The sequence below is a fragment of the Phascolarctos cinereus genome, unplaced genomic scaffold (assembly GCF_003287225.1).
Source record: "Phascolarctos cinereus isolate Bilbo 61053 unplaced genomic scaffold, phaCin_HiC Scaffold_3;HRSCAF=262, whole genome shotgun sequence".
NCBI classification, from domain to species: Eukaryota; Metazoa; Chordata; class Mammalia; order Diprotodontia; family Phascolarctidae; genus Phascolarctos; species Phascolarctos cinereus.
This window is the reverse complement of record NW_027555736.1, coordinates 125,361,522-125,385,553: the sequence shown is the minus strand read 5'-3', so window position 1 is coordinate 125,385,553 and position 24,032 is coordinate 125,361,522. Positions and strand designations below refer to the sequence as shown.

Here is a 24,032-nt window from a genome sequence, read left to right as displayed (position 1 = left end):
TATATATATATATATACATGTATATGTAAAATAGCCTATGTGAACAGAGGAAGGAAGAGAGGAAAGGAAGAAGGTAGGAAAGGAGCTGCGTTGCCCAACTGGAACTGGCCAGTTGGGTCCTCAGTGGGGCAGCTCATATTACTCACAGGTTGTTGTTTGTCCTTCTTTCTCGAACAGGACCACGACATCAGGAAGGTGATGCCGTGACTTTCAAATGAATTGGATTGAAGTGAGAGAGAGAAGATGTGCATGGCTTGTGACAGAATACTTTTTTTTTAAAGTGACTTGCCCAGGGTCACACAGCTAGTAAGTGTCTAAGGTCACATTTGAACTCAGGTCCTTTGACTCCAGGGCTGGTGCTGTATCCACTGTGTGCCACCTAGCTGCCCCCTAGAATACTCTTTTTATTGAAATCACAGGTACAATGAAGTATCAATGTTTAACAAGAGGGTGAATGAGGATGCATATAGGCAGTTTCAGAACTGCCACTGAGCAGTCTGTCATCATCTTGGGTTCAATATTTCTCCAACAAACTGTACTTTAACCCTAATTTTTCCTTTTTTGGAGGCTTATGTCTCTATATAGGAAAGGAGAGATATTTGTCAGAGAACTCGAGCCAGATAACAGAAGTTTATTTTGTGTTTCTGATTCTTTTAGAAGGACGTGGTTCAATGAACACAATGGCAAAGTCCAATTGGAAAGGATTAGAGTGAGGGAGCTGAGAGCTCCATGTTGTTAGATAATGGGAAACTGGTATAATGTAGAGTAATGAGTGTCTTTTCTCCAAGTAGTTTCAAACCTCTTTCAAACATTACTCACTCTATTGAACTTAGCAACTCTGCTGAAATATGAAAGTGGGTATAAAATATTCCTATTTTTTTCAGATGAAGAAACTGAGGCTGCAGGAAATCTCACTGTATGTGAGCTCAACTTGGTTATAGTTCCAATAATTCAGAATCTACTAGTGCTTCCTATTTGTCAATCAGAGCAACAAAGTTTCAGAAAAACCAGAAAACAGCCCAGTGGTCCAAACAGAACTTTATAGGAAATAACAATAGTCAAAAAAGGGACAAATAGGAAAAATGAGCAAAACATAGGACAAATTATTCAAAGAATTCTAAGCCTGGGAGGGACCCAAATCAGTCACTTGATTCCTCCCCTTGACTATTCACCAAGAGCAGCAATACATGTTTACAGTTTATCACCATATGAATAAGTTAGCCAAAGCTATCATGAGTCTTGTCTTCTCCAGTCTAAACATCTCTAATTCCTTCAGTTATTGCTCAGATGTCATGTATTCAAGGCTCTTTACCATCTTGGTTGCCCTCCTCTGAACACTCCCCAGCTCACCCACAAGGGTCCTGAACCCCAGGAGTGAGTTTCCTTACCACCACTCTTATTATTCACAATGAATATTTAATTGCCTTTTTTTTAAACTCTTCTGCTCTCTTTTCTCACCACTGGAGTTTCCCTGCTCTATGTTCACCTAGTCACTCCGTCATCTTGGTTTCATGAAGAGTAGGCACTGCTTCAGAGGGTAACTGTACTTTTTCCCAGGTGTCTGTGAGGCTACCAGAAGCTTTAGCACCATTTCATAAGTTATGGAGGAAGAAGCACTGGTCTGCCTCCCCTGGAAACTCTGCCTTGTGACAGCATCATAGGGGCAGTTAGGTGGCGCAGTGGATAGAGCACCGGCCCTGAAGTCAGGGGTACCTGAGTTCAAAACCGGCCTCAGATCAAACATTTGACACTTACTAGCTGTGTGACCCTGGGCAAGTCACTTAACCCCAATTGCCTAAAAAGAAAAAGAAAAGAAAAATAAAGCATCATAGAAATTTCCCCAACTTATATTATGAAGGCTGTTCAATCCTAGTCCCATGCAAAAAGTTGCTATCCTAATATCCAGAATATGGTGTAGCTGCTGACACAGAATCACCAGGTTCTATCTCCCAAGGTCATGATGGTTGTGGCTTTTCTTGTTCCAGTTGCCACTAGTGAAAAATACTGCCTACTTAAGACCATCCTACTAATGGTATATAATACCTGGTAGGTGGATTGGGTGGGTGGTGGTTGCTTAGTGCTAGGGTAAGAAAAGTCAAATCCAAAGAGTTCTCTCTTCTCTAGGCTTACTACTCCCGTGTGTGCCATGGCCTCATATGATATGCTGATGAAAGTTTTCCCCCTACTGGTCATCTGTCCTGCTCTTACTGTTCTCCCTCTCCTCCCTGGACTTTTGTTATTTTTTGTCCAACTTCCAAGACATAGGCTAACTTAGTTTACCTAACACTAGTATGTTGATTCCCTTTATTGGAGGATCTGGTAACATAGAGGAAAAGCATAGTAGGAAATAGTTTCCTAGACTATGCTATAGGCAAAGTGGTTCCAGGGAGTTGTTATCTTCTACACTTCAATAAGTCATTTAAAAAATGTTAATGACCCTGCCCTCAGACAGGGGTTACTAATGCTTTATAGTAGAGCTTACTTTCTGAGCAGATTCTTTTCTTCTCACAATAGGGGCCATAGACCTCCCCCCTCACCCTTTTTTTTTTTTGGTATAACAGACTACTTTCCACTATTTCATGTAGCTTACCTTGCTGTCAAATAACGATAATCATTATGATAATACCTCATGTAATGTTTCTATGTAGACTTCCAGGATTTGGAGGTGTTTTTTCCCCTCTCATTTCCCAAGGCAAGGAAACATGACATGGTTTGGGACCAAAAAGAAAGCACATTAAAAGGAACCATTATCCTCCTCAGCCCCCCATGGAGCAGCAGCATGGCCAGGTGGAGAAATCCTGTTACCTCCCTCCTCTCTGCATGTTATCTTTCTTTTTCTGGGGATCTCCTTTTAATCCTGTCTCTGTCCCGAAGTGTGCACTATTCCTTGCCTTAGAGATAAAAAAGAAATCCAAACCACAAAATTCTATGAAGATCCCCTCCACCTCCCACAGGTAGTTCCAGATTCACTTTTGGATAGCATTATTTCTGTATTTTTTAGAGTACTTTTACATCAATTTTATTTTATAAATCCTTCCGATAACCCAATGAAGTAGGCATGGTGTCATTAGCCCCCTTCTATAGATGAGAAAACAAGCACAAAGTGGACCAGTGGTTTGTTAGAGACACACTCCTACCTAGGTCAAAAATAATAGATTTTAAAGCTGGAAAGGGTCTCAGTGCTCATTTAGAAACCAGGTAGGTATTCCATTCCCAGTCTAGTATTCTTTCTCTAAAAATTACACAGTGCCTCTTTTCTTGTAGCAATCAAAGGACTAATCCCAGAGTTGTTATCAGAATAGCTTAGTTTCTCACCAGTCATCCTGCCACTTCCATTGCAATACGAAAAAAAATAGTCTTGGGTTTTCTCAAGCCATTTTCTTAAGCACAATAACTTGAGAAAATTGTCTAGTTGTTGCATCCTCTGTAACATCCAGCTTCCCTTTAATATCATCATCTTGAATGATCTACTCTTCTGTACAAATGATTCTATCCAACAACCTCAACTTTTGTATCTCCTTTTAGAGCAAAAGTTCATGATTCCACCCAAGTTAAAAGGTGGGACTTCAGAGCTCTTCCAAAGGTAAATTTAACTTACCCCATCAGCAAGATACAGTAAATCTTCCATATAGTTCACTTAATGTTGCCTATGTTTAGTATCTGCTGACATCTCTTTAATATTTGGAAATGGCGTGGAGACATTCCATTTTTCTAAAACAAGATTTGGGGCTGGATAATGAACTGGATCTAAACCTGAGGAAAAGGTAATGGACAGAAATTTGGGAACTTGCACCGTCTTTATAGTGACACCAAGCTTGTTTCCCAATTTGATATCAATATTTTTCTGATGATTGTGACTGCAAGGTGCGGAATGCCATAGTCTTTAGGGAATTAAGGTGGTAAGTCCTCCAAAGGGAAATAGAGAGGCTTAGATCAACAAGTCAATGCATGACAGAAGGGAAAAGGATGTCAGCAGAGAGATATATGTTTGGAAAAGGAGACAGTCCAGTCATTACCAAGTACAAGAGACAAACAATGGACATCTCATGTGGTCTGCTGCTATACTATCCCTAGGAGGCAGCTGGTGGCACAGTGGATAGATGACTGGGCCTAGAGTCAGGAAGACCTGAGTTCAAATCCAGCCTCAGATACTTCTTAGCTGTGTGACCCTGGGCAAGTCACTTAACATATCTGCCTCAGTTTTCTCAACCTTAATATGGAGATAATATTACCTATTTCACAGGGTTATTGTGAGGATCAAATGACATAGTATTTGTAAAGCACTTAGCACAGTACCTGATAGTCAGTACTTAATAAATGCTTATTCTCCTTCCCTTCCTCCACCCCTCTCTCTGGTCCATGTAATGTCAAGAAGTGGATAACCTGTAGAGGATTTGTAGGAGAACATGATCGAGAGTTGTACAGAACAAGAAGGTGTAGATGGGGAAAAATCTGCACCCCTGGAAGGAGCACCCAAATTGATAAGATCACAGATCTATTGAAATATTGAAGAAATGGCTACTCACAACTTTTGCTGAGCCTCCCCCAATATGACTTTGCTAGAAAATATAAACAAGTGGTAGATGAAGAAAGATCAAGAAGGACCCCCATTTTTGTCACCTTGGTAATTTGGAGGATTGCCCACTGATAAAGGGTGAAGATTAGTTTGAGTGTGTGGTTATTTAGCTTAATGTATTATTAGTTAGATAGTGTGGTTTGGACTCTGAAATTTCAAAGTAGTATACTTTGAAATCATTTGGTCAAATCAGACCTAACCATTGTGGCTGCCACTGATCAAAATTCAGTTTCTACTCACATAAAATCCAAGGAAACTGAAAAATGGTCTTAGTTTAGTTCTTATGGACATTCTCTCTTCTTTGGCAGCTGGCTCAATCACCAAAATGGAATGCATTTCTTTTTACCTTTGTTTTGTGATTTGTAGGGGGTCCAAAGATGGGGGGATCCAAAGGTGGGGGCTCCAAAGGTGGAACGGGCTAGAGAGACTGACCTCAACCTAAGCATTTCACAGTAGTTAATCTAGGTCAGGACTCTGGCAGGAAGTGGCATCCCAGAATCATAGGATCTCTTGAGAGATGGCAAGATGCTGACTACTCCTGCCTGGGCTTCCTCTGCTCTCTCTGAATAGAAAGAGCAGTGAAGACAGAAGGTGAGATGCTGAGGCTAGAACTGGAGGTTGGATTTGGGATGGGATAAAATGAAGCACAGGAGCAGCTTGGGTAGGCTGCTGTTGCTGGTGTCATTGGGGATGCTATTAAGGATGCTCATATAGCAACATACACGTCTGGATTCCCATCTGATCAACATCAATATACTTTTCAGTATCATTCATTTTGGAAGAAGAGCCTTAATTAGGCATGAAGAGATTTCTCAAACAGCAGCCTCCTGGAGCAGGTTGGTCTCTGTACCATCTGGCCTGGTGGTTTCTTATCCCGATTGGAAAATCAGCAGAGAAGATTTATTAAGAACTGTAGCTCCAACAACCCCTGCCTGGTAAAATGCAAACAGCTTTCGTCTCCACCAAACCAACAGGAGATTTCACTTACGCAGACAAGCATACGTCTCTAGGTTCATGGTAACATATACTCTTCCATGAGCATATTCTCTCTCTCTCATTATACAGATGGATGGAGAGTTCTTTACACTCACGTTCTTTGAATATGACAAGGGTGCTACTGAATCACTGCCAATAAAGCATATGCTTGAAATAAATTTTTTATGGTATTAGGAATATTTTGTATTGATTAGTCTCTATATTGTAGTGGAAAGAGGGCAGGAGTAGGAGTCAGAAGACCTTAACTTCTAGGCCCAACTCCTCCATGTGCTTGCTGGGTAACTTTGGACAAATCATTCTGAGCTTAGATTTCTTCATCTCTAAAACAGGTGGACTAATCCTGGCCTTCCAGGATTGTTGTGAAGATCAAATAAAATTGAGCTAGAATCATGGAGTCACAGAATTTTAGAATTGGAGGGAAGCTTAGTGACAATCTATAGATGAATGTGCTATATTAATGAATTATAAAGTGCTAAGAAAATGTGATGACCATTACTATTTCTTACCCTCACTGGATGAGTCCCCTGTCACCAACATGCCTGCAATATAGTTGGCCAAGGTAAGTCTATGGAGGCAACATAATGTAGTAGTAGAAAGAATACTGGGTTTGGAGTCAGAAGACCTGAATGCTAGCCCTTGGGTCTGACACTTACATTAATGGTGTGACCTTGGGCAAAGTGACCTATCTGAATCTCCAATTCCTCATCTATCTTAAAAGGATGGTAAAAATGGTTCACATTTGTATAGTGATTCACAGGTTACAAATATTTTCCTTAAAAAATTCCCATAAGATAGGGCTTGAAAGTGTGATCCCCATTTCACAAATAAGGAAACTGAGGCTCAGAGAGGTTGTCACTTAACAAAGGCCACAGACAGGGCTAGGAATCAAAGATCTTCAGTGCTCACATGATTTACCTATCTCACAGGGTTCTTGTAAGAAACAGATGAGATTATGGGGTAAAGTGCTTTGTGATTGTAAAGTGCTATAAAAATGTGAGCTATTGTTATTGTTACACTCCCACCCCAACCTCCCCCACACCATATACCAAAGCTAACGTGTCCATACAGGGATAGAAGCCATGACCCCAGGCTTCATTAGTATTATGATCTAATCAAATAAGTCAATTAGGTAAGAACTTATTGTCTGCTTCTGTTAAGTCTTGGTGGTCAGATGGAAAAGGACAGGAAGAAACAGCCAATGGAGTCATTGCTGCTGCACAAAGCATTTTGCCAATACTAGAATCAACAAAATTGATCTTATATTTCTAACTCTTTTCAAGAAATAGATGAAGGCAGGTTTTTAATCACTTACTACTTCTCTAAAAGTACAGTTCACCAAAGCAGACCCTCAGGAAGAAGCTGATCTAACTGTTCTTTGCCATCGGGATGAAAAGCAAAAATCAGAGGTTCAAGTTATTTCTGCATACAACTACCACTAATGTCAGTTTAATGAGCCTAAACTATTATAGGCCAGAAACAAAAGTCAGTAAACAATGCGGACTTCTTTAAGAATTCTCTCCATTAGGAATAGTATCTTCTGGCTAGAACATAAGGCTGGAATTCAGGGCTCCTAGGTCCTTCTCCTGACTTTGCTGCTGACTTGCTTTGTTAGTTTTGGGGTTAACCACCAGAGTCCTTTGTGTTTGAGTTAATCCAACTAGAATATGCTGGCAATGTCACTTACCTGCTCCCTCTTGGGCTCTGTGAGCCTTGAAAATGAAATGTTCCTAAAACCCTTTGAGATCTTCAAGATGAAAGGCTCTAGAGAAGTGTAAAATATGATGGCAATTACTTCTGCTTCCTCTAAGGAATCTTAAAATTTTCATTTCATGATGAAAACTAAAAATCTAAAATCTAGAACAATACTACAAAGAACAAAACAATTTATAGTAGCAATCACTGCCTTATCCTGGGGAGTATTTTGTCCTGGGTTAATGGCTTAGGGGCAACCTTCTGTAGCTTCCAGCTACTATTCAACCAACCATTAATCTGGAGCAAATGTCTTGTCCTGAATTGCTATTTATTAATTGTGTCTAATCTCATATGTTTAGAAGCAGATCTTGATTTCTTTTCTCAACTCCCTTCAAGAAATGGTTTTTCACTTAACTTCAAAATATGTCTTAAAACATGATTATTAATCAGAAAGGTAATACAGCAATCAAATCAAGACAGCCCATGCCCCATACACAGTATCCATCTCTAACCATGACCCAGGATTCCAACTCTTAAGTGACTGGTTCTCAGCCCATGTTTCCCCAGGATGCTATGCCCAGTGGTTTGCATCCTATAGTTGGCTTTACAAAAAGGAAAGATTATACAAACCTTAGTAGGAACAAGTCAAATTTCACAAAATCCCGAAATAATTGCATCACTTGTGGGGGGCGGGAGGAGAGAAGGGAGGATTTAAACCTCTCCTTGCAGAGTCAGAAAGCTAAATGAGAGAGCCAAGCTACACCACCTGACAATCAGGACAAGAAACTGACAAGAAAGTGACGTTGAAACTGAGCAGTCTGGTTGCTTTGACCACACAGAGTGAGATGCAGAACACAAACGGTGTTGGTGCTGAGAAATGAAACTGGATGTCTAAAATTCTTTCAGGTTTCACACTCTGGGGCTTTGTGCGCAGTGAGGGAAGGCAATCTTATATATTTTACCATGATGACATTTATCTTCGCAGTGCCCTTTCAAGCCTTGGCTTTGGATTTCATTGCTGTGGTAGCTTTCAGTCCAATCCCTGACCTTATATTTTAACAGGAAGGAAGGTGAGTTAACCCTTGGGAAAGAGACTTAAAAGGTGACTTTGATTGGTATGAGGTCAGATTATAATATCCCTTCTCTTACCCTCAATACCACCTTTAGGTCTGTGATTCCTTCTCTTCCTCCACTTCTCCTAAACCCCAGGGCTTCTCTCTCTTTGCCACTCCAAAGTACATTTAGAAAAGGCTAAGCATTGTTTGACACTCTTCTGTCTTTGCCCCAAGTGTGGCTCTGAACACCTCAGATGGGTTTTTTTTTTTTGTATACAAGAATTGATCTGATTTGAATGATCAGAGTACTTTCAGGGTCATCTTTTTTTTCTCTGCTTCAGCCAGCAGTGGTATTCAGGCTGGCATCATGATTTTGTAAGCTAGAAAGCCAAAGTCCATCGCTGGTTGTTTTATGAACTGAAACAGTGTCCCATCTGGAACACAGTGATGGGACATGAGCTTGTCTCCTAGACAATTCACCTAGAGTGAATAAACCAAGGCCATCCACTAACATGCCCCAACCTGTGCTTCTCGGTTTCTTGCTCCACTTTTCTGTTGAGCCCCCATCCCTTCCCCCTTTTTCTTGAACAGTATCATTCTTAACACTAAAAACCCAGTTGCCAACCTCTAGGTTCTGGGTCACCCAGAATCCACTTTTCTCAGAGACACAGAGCAGCTGAAAACAAATTAGCCTTAGCATTCATCCATCAGTCCCCAGAATCCTTCAACCCAGGAGACTATGACATATCCAGTGCTGGAATAGATTTCCTTTTGAGTCCAATCCTCTCACTCCCAAAGATGGTGTCTCCAAATCGGGTAAGTCCTCAGCACCTTCTTCCTGTAACTTGTCTGCCATACTCTGGATGAACACCACATAGTTATAATACTCAGGTCAATATATATATGCAGGTATATATATTCTTGTCACTGTTTTACACTTTAACAAAGAAAACCACTAGCCTCTGCTCGTCCTATTGTTTTTGCCTCCCGACCCCCATCTGCCCGTGGTGTAGCCTGCAGGAAACGTGAGCCACGGAATCTTCTTTGGCCACCATTTTACGTGGCTCCATCACACTCACCAACGGTCAGTTTCAAAGCCCCCTGTTGGTGCAAGGTCTTTAGGGCTTTAAACTCCAAGGGCATGGTATGGGGGCTGGCCTGGGATGTATAGCCATATTTAAGGCTGTCATAATAGTGATACTTGACAGGGTTCTGATTCTGATCTCGTGGAAAGGGCCAAAAGCCATAGAGGTAGATGGTGTTGCAAAAGCGTGTGGCCAGAGTATACATCAGCAGTCCTGTGGTGGGTCTTTTGATGTGTACTTTGTTTGTCAGCCAGTACCTGAAAAAAAGAGTAAAAAAAAAAAGCCCACAAGTTTCATAACTCACTCTTTCCTGAGAAAAAGCGCTTTGTCACGCCCTAGAACTGGGAGTATGCTGGATCTAACTCACACAGTTAAATTGTTGATGTAAGCATGTGTACCTTGGAAATTGGCAACTCAGGGCTTGGTTTATTGTTTTGTTGATGGTCTAGACTTAAGAAAGTGATGGAAAAAATATTAATAATGCAGATTAAACTTAAAAGTATGTTGTAAGTACACCCCACATCCCACCCCAAGAGCTGGTTGTTAAACGTTTATAAGCATACCTCTGCCAAGGACCCTCTGACCCACCAATCCCAGTTTAGAAACAAAGTGAAAACATCATCAGTCGTGGAATTATCTCTTCTAGCTCCATATGATTATTTCCTGCTCTTCAATGATTAGGAAAATTCAATGTTAAGAGCTGGAAGGAATCTCAGAGATCATTTAATCCAAGTCTCTCATTTTATAGCTGAGGAAAATGAGGCCCAATGGCTTGATTTCTGTTGGGATTTATTTGCTTTAGGCAAGCTTCTGATTGTCTTTATTTTTCTGTCAAAGGACCCAAGTTTAATCCTAACTGCTGTTCATTCCTTGGGTGATCTTGGACAAATCATTCACCTTTTGGGGCCTTGGTTTACCACTGTGTAAAATGGAGGGTTTAGACTTGATGGTTTTTAATGTCTCTTCTAGTTCATGAATCTATAGTCTGGCTGACAGGGCTCCTGGATTTTATTTCAGGTATTCCCACAGTGGAGGTGGGGAAGGATGGAGGAACAGAGTAAGATACATGTTCTAGGGGGTAGCCAGCATTCTGGGTCAGAGATGGCCTACAAGGGACAACTGTCCCTAACGCTAGGTGTCTTCTGGTGATCTTTGACTTTTTCATTGCTCCCAACTGTGAAATGGAGATTGGTGATGCTTAAAAAGGTCAGAAGCAGGATTTGAACACAGGTCCTCTGACTCCAGAGTCAGTATTCTTTCCAGTGTACAGTTTTTATCCTGATTCTGTCCCCACCTGGGTTCATATCCCACCTGTGACACTTAATAGCTCTATGACATTGGACAGGTCACTTCATTTCTCTGGGCCTCAGTTTCCTTATCTATAAAACGAGGTTTGACTACATGGCATCTGAGGTCCCTTCCAGCTTGAGATCTATCTGTGAGTCTACTAAGTAGTTGGGTGACCTTGAGCATGTGACTTAAACATCTCTGGGCCTCAGTTTCCTCATTTGTAACATGATGGGGTTAGCTAGCTGATCTCCAAGGCCCCTTATAGCTATGATCATCCATGAGGTATTTTCTGCTTCTCTAGAGATAAAGCTTTGTAAATACAGAATGTTATGAGTGCAGTTCTTTGAGCCATCATCATTCTTTTTCCTGTCTTTATAACTCATAACGACAAGTTCCCTATGTCTTTATTGGCCAGCTGTACTTAACTCTTCAAACAGGATTTGAAGCATTCCATTCTTTGAATGCCCCCTTCCCCTCTCTGCTTCTCAGGATCGGCTCCTCCAAAGATCAGTATTTGGACATCGTGCTGTATTCCACAAAACCTTTCCTTATTTCCTCAGTTATTAGTGTCTTCTCCCAAATATTACTTTGTTTGAATTTTATATTTATTTGTTTTCACCCAGTAGAATAGAAACTCCTTGAGGACAGAGATTTATGATTTTGTCTTTGTATTCTTGGTGTTAATACAGTGCTTGGCACTTAATAAATCATTAATCTTAAAAAACGAATAATACTCATCAACAAGTTAACAATGAATAATGGTTTTTTTTTTTTGGCTAGGCAATGGGGTTAAGTGACTTGCCCAGGGTCACACAGCTAGTAAGTGTTATGTGTCTGAGACTGGATTTGAACTCAGGTCCTCCTGAATCCAGGGCCGGTACTCTATCCACTGAGCCACCTAGCTGCCCCTAACAATGAATAATCTTAACAAATCATTTCTGAGTGAATGAATCTAAGAATTACTCCCTTACATACAGTTGATTGAATGGTGTAGGGAAGAAATGCGTTATACTGTGAGTTTTGTCTAAAGATACTTTCTGTGGGATCCCTACCTCACTTCTTTCCATTTGCCACTTTAAGAAAACCGAAACAACTCTCACCATAAAAAATAAAACTAAATAGTACAGTGGAAAGAGCACTGGCTTTAGAATGAGAGAATCTGAATTCAAATTCTGACTAGTACCTAAATGGATTTGGGCAAATAATTAGCCATCTCTGGGCCTCAGTTTCCTCATCAGTAAAATGAGGGGATTTTTCTCTGGGGTTCCTTCTAGATCTTCAATCCTATGACTAATACTCTACATTTGATGTAACACCAATGAGGTGACCTGTCTTTAAAAAAAAAGAGTAAAGAATTAATGCATTCCACAAACAAAACTATAGATATTGCCATATGGTAAACATGAACTGTTGAAAATCACCTTGGGGTCCTCTTGAGCACTGTTGTATTCTGGTCAGTTGAAATACAAGGCTTTTAAAAGTCCTGCTTGGGATTTTATCAGCTACTTATTTCCCCAATTAAGTAATTAGATGGAGAGAACCAGTGGCAGAAGTAATTGTTACAACAGTAAGCTAAAAAGTATGTGTTTATGATGCTGTCATTTTTGAGAAAGGAATGAAGCTTCCCAGAAGAGAGCTGTGTGTGTACTCAGAAGTTTGCTTGTATGTACGTGTCTAGGGTAAAAAGGGAACTTCCCTGCTTCCTGCATTTCCTGGTACTATGGCCCATTCTGCAGAGGGCATCCTCTGTTAGGATGAGTGCTGGCCTAAGAGGAAAAGCTCTGGGGAGCGGGGATACTCCTTGTTTCCCAGCTGCTATCTCAGCCAGCAGATGGAATTTCCCATTGAGGGCCCAGCTGTGATTTGGCTTGGATTACCCTGGCTCAGCCTGTATTTCCCAGATTGTCACTGAGAGCTGGTTTCTCCATCAGCTGCTGTGGTCGCTTATTCACTTCAGAGGTCCCCACCCACTGAAGGCTGGTGGAGCTATAGTTAGAAAAAGTGGCAGAAAAAGAACCGGGGATCAAGTAACCATATAAGCAAATCTGGCTGTTTTATTGATTTACTTTCCTGAGAAGAGAAAAAAAGCAGCACGGTGGAGTAGAAAGAACACTGGAATCAGGAGCCCTGCATTAGAATTCTGTCTCAGGATACCCATTGGCAACGTGCTCACAAATAAGTCTATCATTTCTCCCTAATGCAAGAATGATGATCCCTAATTTAGGCACATAAGGCCAGTTTTGTACAAACGCTGAGATCCTGGGAATCTGTTGCTTCTCCATTGCTTAGGAGGGAAAACTTAGGCAGAATCACCTGTTTCAGTGGCAATCTGGGACAAGACTCTCTTGTTTTCTAGGCACTAATTTAGCAAAAATAAAAATATTTGACATTAATGATCTGGGAATTTCCAGATAACTGTTTCCCTATTAGATTTTAAGCTCATTGAGGGCAGGGATAGTATTGTTGTTCATTTTTGTATTTCCATTGTCTAAGTTAGTGACTTTCACACAAATGCTTATTATTAAATTGAATTGAACTAGGATCACAGAATCATAGATATACACATAGAAGGGATCTTAGAAGTCATCTAGTTTGGGGCAGCTAGATGGCACAGTAGGTAGGGCAACAGCCCTGGAGTCAGAAGGACATGAGTTCAAATTCAGCCTTATACTTATTAGCTGTGTGGTCCTGGTCAAGTCACTTAGCTCCAGCTGTTTAAAAAAAAGTCATCTAGTTTAGCCATTTTATTTTAAAGATGAAGTAGGCCCAGAGAGGTTGTGACTTATCCAAGGTCACACAGGTAGTGAGCTGCAGAGCTGGGATGTAAACCTAACTACTCTTTCTATCACCCCTACTACATCTATATTTTTACATGAATGTCAGATAATTGCCTCACTCCTCTACTTATCTTTGTACGAGTAGACAGAATCTAAACGTCCTCACCCGATGATTTCCTTGAACCACCCCAATGTTTCTTTTGCTGATCTTTCTGGCCACATACATTTAGCAATTTCCTTACCTCTTTATGATCTGGCCTTACTTTTACTGTTGTTGTTCAGTATTGTCTGACTTTTCATGACCCCTTTTGGAGTCTTCTTGGCAGAGATACTGGAGTGATTTGCCATTTCTTTCTCCAGCTCATTTTAGAGACGAGGAAATTGTGGCAAATAGGGTTAAGTGACTTGCCCAGGGTCATACAGGTAGGAAGTATCTGAGACCAGATTTGAATTAAGGAAGATAGGTCTTCTTGACTCCGAGCCAGACACTTTACATACTGATTCACCTACCTGCCCCACTTGTTTATACTATCAATTGATTAATAGGCTTAGTCTATGCCTAACCCACTCTGCTTGAATGGGGGCATCTCATTTAAGTCCCAAGTACCACAAAGCACTGCTTATTAAGGCAACCAATAGGAGTAGGCTGAAGTAGGAGCTAGCAATAATACTTCTCTCCTACTTGTAGTGAGAAGGACATTGGGTTTTTAGACTCGGAGGATCTGGGTTCAGATCCAGACTACGTTAATTGCTATTGTATGACTTCAGGAAAGTCACTTCCTTTCTTTGGCGTTCAGTTGCTTTATCTTTCAAATGAGGGTGTTGGATAGATGATTTCACAAGTGGTTACCTAGCCTCAGCTGTGAGGAGACCTCTACAGGAGGAGATCTCACTATATCACGTGGCTATTAGGAAGTTTTTCCTTACTTGGAGCCTACATTTTTCATCTTTTACCCACTGCTGCAGACAGAAATAAGTGTAATCCCTCTTCCATGCAGCCCTTTAAAACATGAAAACAGCTATCATCCACTGTACGGCTCCCTTCCTCCCCCACTCCTCAATCCCAGTCTTCTCATTATCCCTGAGTCAACCCTCTTATTTTATAGGTTAGTAAAGGAAGACCCAGATAGGTAAGATAATGTTTTCAAGTCCACAGAGGTAGTCACTAATAAAGTTGGGATGGAAACCTAGGTCTTCTAACTCTGAATCTCCTGTTTGTTTTGATTACACCATGCTTCCTAGGTCTTCTAACTCTGAATCTCCTGTTTGTTTTGATTACACCATGCTTTTTTTTTTTTTTTGCTTTGGCTCTTGACTCAGATCCTGTCTCTATCCTTGGCTCCTCATGTCACTTTGCTGCCTTCTTGTTACTTTGCATGATCCCACCTTTCCCGCCTAACACCCTTTGGGCTATGTTTGACTGACCCACCCTTGTGGCAGCAACCCTGGTCCTGGACCCTCACTCTGATACCACAGTGAGCCCTCCAGAAGGCTACAAGCTACTCCTTGTCACTAACCCTGATATGGCTTGACAGTAACAAAATGAATAAAACATGCATCTCTAAGGAAGAACCCTCTTATCTCCTAGTTTCACTGTACAGGTAAACAAGGACTGCTGAGTGATGCCAACAGGAACAAGGGGGCACCACATCTGGGCAGTTTGTAATAAAAGCCAACCGGGTTAAAAAGGAACAAATCACTCTCTATCCTACCCCTTCTTCCCATCCTTTCTTTTCTCATCTTTTTGGTTGCTCTGGCCAATTTAGATCATGTCTGTGTGGTCAACATGCATACTGTTCCTTTCCTTAGGATAACAGCTGGGATTTGAAACAAAAACCAATTAATTTTTCTTCCTCAAATGAGGCTAGCTGGGTACATCCTGGATGCTGGGTTGATGATGCACCTTTAATATTCCAGGCCCAAGATTTTAATTAGAAGGCAAGGTAATCTCCAAGAAGGCAGTAACTATTTTTCAAATTGGCTGCACCAATCGCAATAACTATTAAGGTAGATGTTTCTGAAACATAGGTAGCAATAAGTGAAAAGAGCAGAATTTGTTTCTGTAATGTGCATCCTTCCTTCTCTTTAGGAGTCCCAAGTTCCTTTCCCTGCATGCTGAGGCTATGTTACTCCACAGTCTAAATAAGTGACAAAAAGAACTTCAGAGATTAGAATGTAAGTCCGTGGAAGGCAGGGCCTGTCTTTGCTTAGCACAGTGACTAGCACACAGTAAGTGTTCAATAAATGCTTGTCAATTGTTATATTTTTATAGCACATCTCTCCAGAATGCTCACAACGTGACGTGGTTATATGGAGTATATCTTAGAGTCACTTCAACCCCCAGGGAGAAGCTTTTCTATTTTTATATTGCTCAACTGGGCCAAATGACATATTAAGTCTTGCTTGCTGATGTCAGTCACAAGAAAAGTTGGGAAAAGAATTCCCAGATTCCAATTATCGATGTTCTACCCATCATCCCATGTTGCTTTTCAGCTGATTGGCTGGCGTTTGAGATTCTCCAGCCAACCAGAGAATAGACCAGCTGTAATGAATAGGGCTTGCCTTGGCATAGGTACAAAATCCAAAGTGGCCCTGGGAAACCTCTTGATCGATTAATACTCTTTCTTTGGAAGCTCTGGTATCATGGATATTTCCTAGGATGAAGTGAGTCACCCTTGCAGTCTGGCTACAGAATCAGATGGCTTTGGTTTGGGAAGGATGGCATGATTCCATGCCTACAAGTGGGGTCCATAGCTTGTTAAACAATGGAGTACTCAAGGCTGGGAGGGAAGGCCAGCTGGCTCATTAGTTGGGAAGTGTCAGAAGCCTAAACTCATTCCTGGGGTTTTCCAGTCTGAATGGACAGGTTAACAGGGCACCAGCTAGTAAGCTGCCAAAATAAAATATTTGTAGAATAGGATATTTGTATAAATCAGCTGAGGGAGCTCCTGATGCTTGTGTTTATTAGGAAGGATATTGTTCTCCTTAAGGTATCACCCTGAAAACAGGGAGTGGCATAGTTTTTACCCAAATGGCCTGTAGGTGGAGGGGGAGGGTGTTTGAGGGGAGATTGTGGATTATCAGAATTAACTTGCATTCTAGAATTAAATTTATACCACTAGCTGGTTGTTCTTTAAAACTCTGCATGAGGGTCCAGGTGTTATATTACAGGGTTTATATTTGTTAGAGAGGTAGAAAAAAAAGCCTACTGACCTCATTTAATACTCCTTATTGGGAGTAATTATTCATTTATTTATTCATTCATTTATTCATTCATTCATTCATTCAACTTTAGGCACTGAGTCATAAACTGAGGCTGCTTCCTGGTTCAGCATCACTTCAGAAGAGGTAATTATAAAACAGGTGGGTGCTGCTGTGGATATTGGCATCTTTCCTTCCTTTCTCCATAGGTCCCAGTCCCTCGCTTAGTATCAGGTGGATGCTTTTGTGACCTGCCTAAGCTCTGGTTCCCTCTCAGGATCTGGCTGTATCTGAGTGAAAACACAACCAGAAATCTATCGCTTCTGGGGCACAGAGCCAAGTCTTCCTGTGGTGGCACATAGCAGAAACAAACAAAAGTGATTCTCTGGGCAGTGATAGAAGTTTAAATTCCAGAACTGTCAAGGAACATTGACAAAGGGCTTTCTCTAAAGCTCAGTTCCTAAAAACAGTTTCACTAACACTCTGGTGGACTCTTGCCTGTTTCAAGAGTCTATGAATAATAACAACTCACATTTCTAGGGCACCTTATGGTTTATAAAGAAGTTTTTCTCAAACTCTGTGTGGTAGGTGGTATAAGTAATATTATCTCAATTTTACAGATAAGGAAACTGAGGCTCAGAGAAGTTCATTTGCCTCTATTTACATGATACCTTTTGGTCAGTAAGGATCAAAGCTGGGGCTCAAACTTTTGACTTCACATTCACTGCTTTTACCAGGATGCCATGGAAGAAAGAAACCCTACAGCTTTTCCATAAGTAGGGCTCACTCTCTACTAAGAAAGTGAAAGCCTGGACCATTTGTAAGCCTGGGGTTCTAAACTATAACAAGTAAAGTGTTTTGCAAACTTTAGAGTGCTATATTGGGATCACATCTTTTTTTTTCTTCCATTATTGACTGAGAAAAGCCCTGAACCTCTGGCAATTTGATGTACTGGAAAGAAGGAAGAGAAGGGAATAAGCATTTATTAAGCATCTACTATGTAGGTGCCAGGCACTGTGCTAAATGCTTTGCAAATATTTCATTTAAAGCAGCTACATAGTGCAGCGATGGGCCTGGCGTTAGAAAGACTTATCTTCCTGAGTTCAAATCCAATCTCACTCACTTACTAGCAGGGTATCCCTAGGCAAGTCACTTCATTCTGCTTGCCTCAGTTTCTTCTTCTGTAAAATGAATTGGAGAAGAAAGTGTGAAATCACTCCAGTATGTTTGCCAAGAAAATCTCAAAAGGGATCATAGACAGAACTGAAAATGACTGAATAGCAAATGTGCCAGGCACTGTGATAAGTGCTTTACAAATATTATCTAATTAAAGAGCACTACTTTTAGAGTCAGGGGCCCTGGCTTGGAATCTTGACAATGCCAAAATACTAGCAGTGTTTTCTTGGGCAAGTTACTTAAAATCTCTGAGATTCAGTTTCCTCATTGCAAAATGGAGTTCGTAGTAACTTGACCATCTACTTCATAGGATTCTTATGAGAGAAGTACTTCATGAACATTCCAGTTCATTATATCAATCAATCAACAATCATGTTAAGGACCCACAACCTGGAGGCATTGTGTTAGGCGCAGGAGACAGAAGTAAAAAAAAATGAAACAGTCCCTGACTTCAGTGGCTGTTATTAAAGGCAACCAGGTGGTGCAGTTAAAGCACAGGAAAACCAGAGTTCAAATCTGGCCGCAGGTACTAGCTCTGTGACCCTGAGCAAATCTTCATCTTCATCTGTAAAATAGGGATAATAGTAATAATACCTACCTTACAGGGTTGTTGAGGGAATTAAATAAGCAATAAGGACTACACAAATACCAGTGATTATTATGATTATTGTTATTAGCCTGGGACTTTGAGTTCCTGTACAAAAATTCTAGACTTCCACGAACCTTCTTCAGCCTACTCAGACAGATATGCTATAGAAAAGTGGGATTTTAAAGGGCTCTAGAGATCGTCTAGTTCAGCTGCCAGGCTTTCTTTTTGAATCATCCTTCAGTTTGCAAGAGGTGGTAAAAGAAGTGATTTTTTTTTAAACATAGGATCATATATTTTTCTTTCTAGTCAAGTCTCCTCATTTTTTTTAAGGCCTGAAGTGATTTGCCCCAGTTAGTCAGTGGCAGAGCTGCATTGTTAACCCAGGTCCTCTGATTCAAATGCCAGGGAGCTTTTCACTACCCCTGCCCTCAGGGAGCTAACATTTGGCTGACGGAGCATATAGGGTACTTGCAAACATGTATATTTTCAAAGGCACTTCCTAAAAGAGTTTAAAGGGCAGTAAAAAGAGGCAAACAGCTATGGCACTATAAGAAAACCTCCTTTCATATTCCTTACTAGAGAGTTCACAGGATAATGGTTAGAAAACACTGTGGGGGGGCAGGGCAGGAGAAGTAAGAAGGTTGGGGGTCCCTGCAATGTGAAGAGTTTTCAAGAATAAACTCAGATTACCAACCAAACCAGTCGGAAAAATAAGAAACAAGCCAGTTGGATTCCCCATAATGAGAGTAAATGCCGTCACAAAATTTGATGTGTTTCTATTAATTTGAAGGCAACGTGGAATTTTGGTGATAATGTAACAGAATATTTAAATCAGAGTTGGGACCTAAATTTCACCTATCTCCTCCCACTCCTTTTCCCCTTTCCCCTCCTCCACCCCACCAGTCACAAACCAGTTTATCAAAGGAACAGAAAGTTTAGAGCAGGTCTATACTAGAGCTATCATTTACTTTTGCGCTCCTGAAGTTCCAAGTTTGATAAAATTGATTTTGGAGCCAAGGAATGATATGTTAGCAATGTCATTCAATATCAGATTGCAAAACTATATTTCAACAAGAAAATTTATGCTATTAGTTAATTTTACCTGGATTAACTCCTGTAAATATTCTTGTCTAGATTTGGAGGAGGCACATATGTATATATGAAACAGAATTGACTAAGTTGTCACCAAATTGTTGAAAGAGGGTTAAGTGAATTTTGTGAATTGCTGGCCACAATCTTAACAGCTGCTTTCCTTCACTTGAAGGATACCCAGGTATTACAAACATGCCTGTACCTTTTCAGTGTGGTATAGTGGAGAAACTACTAAATTACAAGCTAGGAGGTAAGGGTTTACCAGTGAAACCCTGGGCAAGTCACTCAACCTTTGTGAGCTCCAGTGAGCCCAGCTATAAAAAAGAAGTCAGAATAGTTCATCTCTAAGGTTCTCTGAATTATTGCTATGGTGAGTCAATATTGGGCTGTATTTATCTAATTTAGCTGAAGACTATTGTCAGTACTGGGTTGTAAGTCTTCTAGATTGGGACAGTGTCCACCCTTATTGTTATCTTCTCCATAGAATCCAATCTGGGGCTTCTTGGGCAGTTGTAAAACATAATTTGAAATTCATAAGGAACAAGAAAATATTCGTTCTTCAAGGAAACTGGCTCCAGGAACATCTCAAGGAGGGAAGTAAGCACCATAACTATGTCTCATTCTGTTAAAAAACATTTTAACAGTTACTGGACTCCCTGTAGAGAAACTATGATGCACAGTTAGGTCCTAGAGATGCTCAGACTAGAGCAAATCAGTTGGATTCCAGATCTAACATTTCCCTAAGAGTCTCTATACAAGTTTCCCTACACAGTTCTCTGATTTTGAGAGATAGCACTAGGATAAGAAGTCAAGTAGCTAGTTAAAAGATATAGAAATACCTTGAAGAGTAGGCACCACCAGCCTGATCTGTGATCTCTCTCTTTTTCTTTCTTTTTTTGAAGGGAGTACCTTGACTTTAGCAGGAGCTCATGGACCTGGCTGCTGGCCAGTTGGTTTCTGCACCAGGCTGATAAGCCACAGGGACTCATTGGGAACACCTTTTCTCAAATACTTTATTTAGTATCTCTTCTGCCCTGGCTGTGGATGTCTGTACAAAGGGGGTAGGGTCTTAAAGAAATCAGAGAGGCATCCAGGAGCCATTAACTAGGCATCAATTTACACCAGTTCTCTCACTCTAGTGGGTTTGGAAGCAAGAGAACTGGAGGGGCTGAATAGGTCAGTGTGTAGCTTTTCTGGCTAAGGGGGCTATTCTCTCTGTGGGTTACAACTTCTTCATTGCCATAATTGAATTAGATCTGTTCGGTACCAGCTGCTGACTCTCCTGTTTCCCACTTCTCACTGCCATAGTCAATTACCTCTGTGACTCATTTGTGGAACTCTTCCCCCTTCCTGTTTCTCACCTCACTTGCCAAAAGCCTGGCCTTCTGCATTCTAACACTCGGCAGGGAGGGCAAGTCAGCTGCTCTCCCAGGTCACCTAAGTCCACATGGAGGAAGCCAGCCCAATCTGCCTGGCAGCTCCCTGGCCTCTGCCATGGGTAGGCCTTAGCTCCTGCCAGCTCCTTGTTTGGGGATTCACGTATGAGGCTGTCAGTTCAGGCTCTTTCTTCAAACTCTCAATCCTCCTTTTAAGTTACTACTTGACTGATCAGCTTAGAAGACTGGAGCAGGCATGATGACAGAATGACATGTATCAATGTGATTCTCTGAACATAAAGATGGGAGCCTAGCTATCACTCTTGGAAGCCACACAAATGTCTGTCAAGAGATCAGATGTCACCAAGAGAAACACAAGGCTAATCAATTGACAAGCATTTGTTGAATACTTTTGCCCATCAGAATGCTCTTCTGTCTTTGAGACAACTGCAACTCCTTCTGACTGGCCTCATCTTCCTTTGCTGTAGGCTCCTAGCTTATGATATGGATAGCTCTCATCCAAAGAAAGGCCATTATCTCTGGCACTTTACCACATCCCCACGGTGCCTGTCTGCTTTCAAAATATAAATGATGATGATGAACTTCTCAACCATAGGGTCCCGGAATGTCAGAGCTGGAAGACACCATCATGGCCACAAGAGCCAACGTCTACCTGAACCAGAATCCCTTCTGTAATGGACCTGACATGTGACTAGCTTTTGCTCGAAGACTTTTAAGGAGGGGGAACCTATTCCCTTTTGAGAAGGTAGGCTGTTCTGCTTTGGGAAAGCTTTGATTGCTAAGAATTTTCCCCCCTCTTTTACAAATCTAAATCTGCTCTTTGCAGCTCCTACCCACTGTTACTAGTTCTGCTCTGTGGGGCCAAGTAGAACATGCTCAATTCATTTTCCATATGGTAGTCCTTCAAATATTTGAATACAGATACCATATCTTCCATAACTCTTCTTTTATCCAGTTGAAACATCCTGAATTTCTTCAACTAATCCTTACTAATTGAAGTCAAGGCCTTTGACCATTCTGGTTACTTTGAGCTGGGGTACTCTCCAGCTTCTGAATATCTTTCCTAGTCTATGGCATCCAGAAATAAACATGTGACTCCAGGTGTGGTCTAAGCAGGACAGCATACAGTGGAATGATCTCCTTCCTACCGTTGAAAGTATGTGCTTTCCTGCTTCCACAATACTGATTTATGCTGACCTTGCAGTTCACTAAAACCCTTAGTTTTTTTTCCCCCCAGCTGAATTGCTGCCTATCTATGATTCCACAATTTTGTACATGGGAAATTGGGTTTTTGAGCCCCAGTGTATGAAGGGGTTATGAGTGAATTCTGTCCATCTCTACAGATATGGTATAGAATCATGCCATTCGCTGATATTCTGCTGTTGCCCCATTATACCCATCCACAAATCTTATGGCTCAACTAAGCGAAAAACTATGTTCACTAGTTAGGCCCCAGAATTCCTTCTCCTCTCTTTGTTCAAAGCTGGAACCTATTTTCTCCCAAGTGGAATGTAAGCTCCCTGAGAGAAAGGATTGTTTTGTTACTGTCTCTGTATTCCCAGCACCTAGCACAATGCCTAGCATATAGGAGGTACTTAATAAATGATTGCATTTCATTGTATGTAGCCTGATACGGCTAGGTTCTCAATCAGTTCACCCTTCTGGGAATTTCTAGCATAGAAAGATGCCAAAATCTCAGGATTAGCAGCCTATTTGTTTAAAGGGCTTAGTACAGGAGCTTAGAGCAATTTTGACAGATGAAAGTAAGTCAATTACAGCTAGAAATAACTCTGCCTTCCCATGGCCCTTTGCTCCCTGCCTGGTTCCCTTTCAAGAGTGTTTTTCCTCTATACCTGCAGGCTACTCTTCTTTCTCACTAATCCTTTCTGACCCATAACAAGACATTTAAGTTAAGTTGCCTCCCAGGGGGAAGGATTATTATAAAATATATGAAGCTTAAGAACCATCTTTTTGGTTCGGCCTTACCAAACTAACTGTTCTGTCCCTGATAGCAGCACAATGAGGGATTTGAGAGAGGGCATTGTTGTCCTCTTTGATATTAACATCAAATATTTAGAGATGTACCTCAGACTTCCTTAGTTACTCTTAATAACTTATTAGATATCTGTCGTGATTGAAACCTTTCTTGAATTTATTTACTTATCATACACAGAAAAGCAATGGGATGAAGTGGACAGAATACCGGACTTGAAATCAGGAAGACCTGGGTGAGAATTCTGCCTCAGATATTTACTAGCTGTTTGACCCTGGCTAAGTCAGTTAACCTTGTTCAGCCTCTGTTTCCTTACCCATAAAATGGGGAGGAAATGATAGCTTCTACCTCACGGATTATTGTGAGGAGCAAGTGAAATACTTTATGTAATTCCCTTTTCGGATCTTAAAGTATTACATAAATGTGAGCCACTGTCATTATTTCTTGCTGGATGGATGCTAGAAGTTCACTATCTCCTGCAATGAAGTGTGCTGTTTGTGGGCCTGGGACATGGGTGATATTCTATAACTCACCATCATGAGAAAACTGAAGGAATCTGAGAGTTTCCCTTTGATTAAGTATATAAATTCCTTCTCATTTGAGACCCAAATGAAGGGCTTTATAATACTTTTAGGCAACCATGGGGGCCACAATGGACTACCTGGTCTTTCTTTCTAGGCCTCCTAGGGTTCTCGACATCCCATTTGTCACAAAGGGCAACAGGGCCCAGGAACTGAGCATGTGCTGTGAAGTTGGGGAATGTGGAATATTCACTATTTAATTCTGGGTCTCTCCATCGAGACTGCCCTAGATGGCGTGATATGCCAGTGTAAGTGCCAGCCTGATGGATGCCATAATACGTTAAAGGGTAGAGATAATCAGCAGACTGTGATGTGAATGCTGTGTGAATGTCAACTTATTTGGCTAGGGCTGGTGCAAAACTAACAGACGGTGGCGATTTATCATCACCGCTGACTCAGGATGGATGAGGGTCAGGGGAGCACTACAGAGCTTCTGGTTACCCCCTACATCCTTTTCTCAATTCACCGAGACGCTCACTTTCCCAGGAAGAGAGACAGCCCCCAAAAGGAAATATCATCACTAATGACTTAA

General features: G+C 41.2%; 1 protein-coding gene across 2 annotated transcripts in view; it reads right to left on the bottom strand.

The window, feature by feature from the left end:
• Window positions 1-1,023: 1,023 nt before the first annotated feature.
• Window positions 1,024-24,032, bottom strand: part of ST8SIA2 (ST8 alpha-N-acetyl-neuraminide alpha-2,8-sialyltransferase 2) — a 95,858-nt gene continuing 72,849 nt past the window's right edge. Inside the window, exon 6 of one of the 2 annotated variants that reach the window (XM_020964375.2) lies at window positions 1,024-9,661. In XM_020964375.2, the coding sequence (XP_020820034.1) occupies window positions 9,376-9,661 (286 nt within the window). In that variant the 3' untranslated portion in view covers window positions 1,024-9,375. Of the gene's footprint in view, window positions 9,662-15,766; window positions 16,963-24,032 lie in introns of those variants that run through there. The other variant, XM_020964394.2, reaches the window with a different exon arrangement.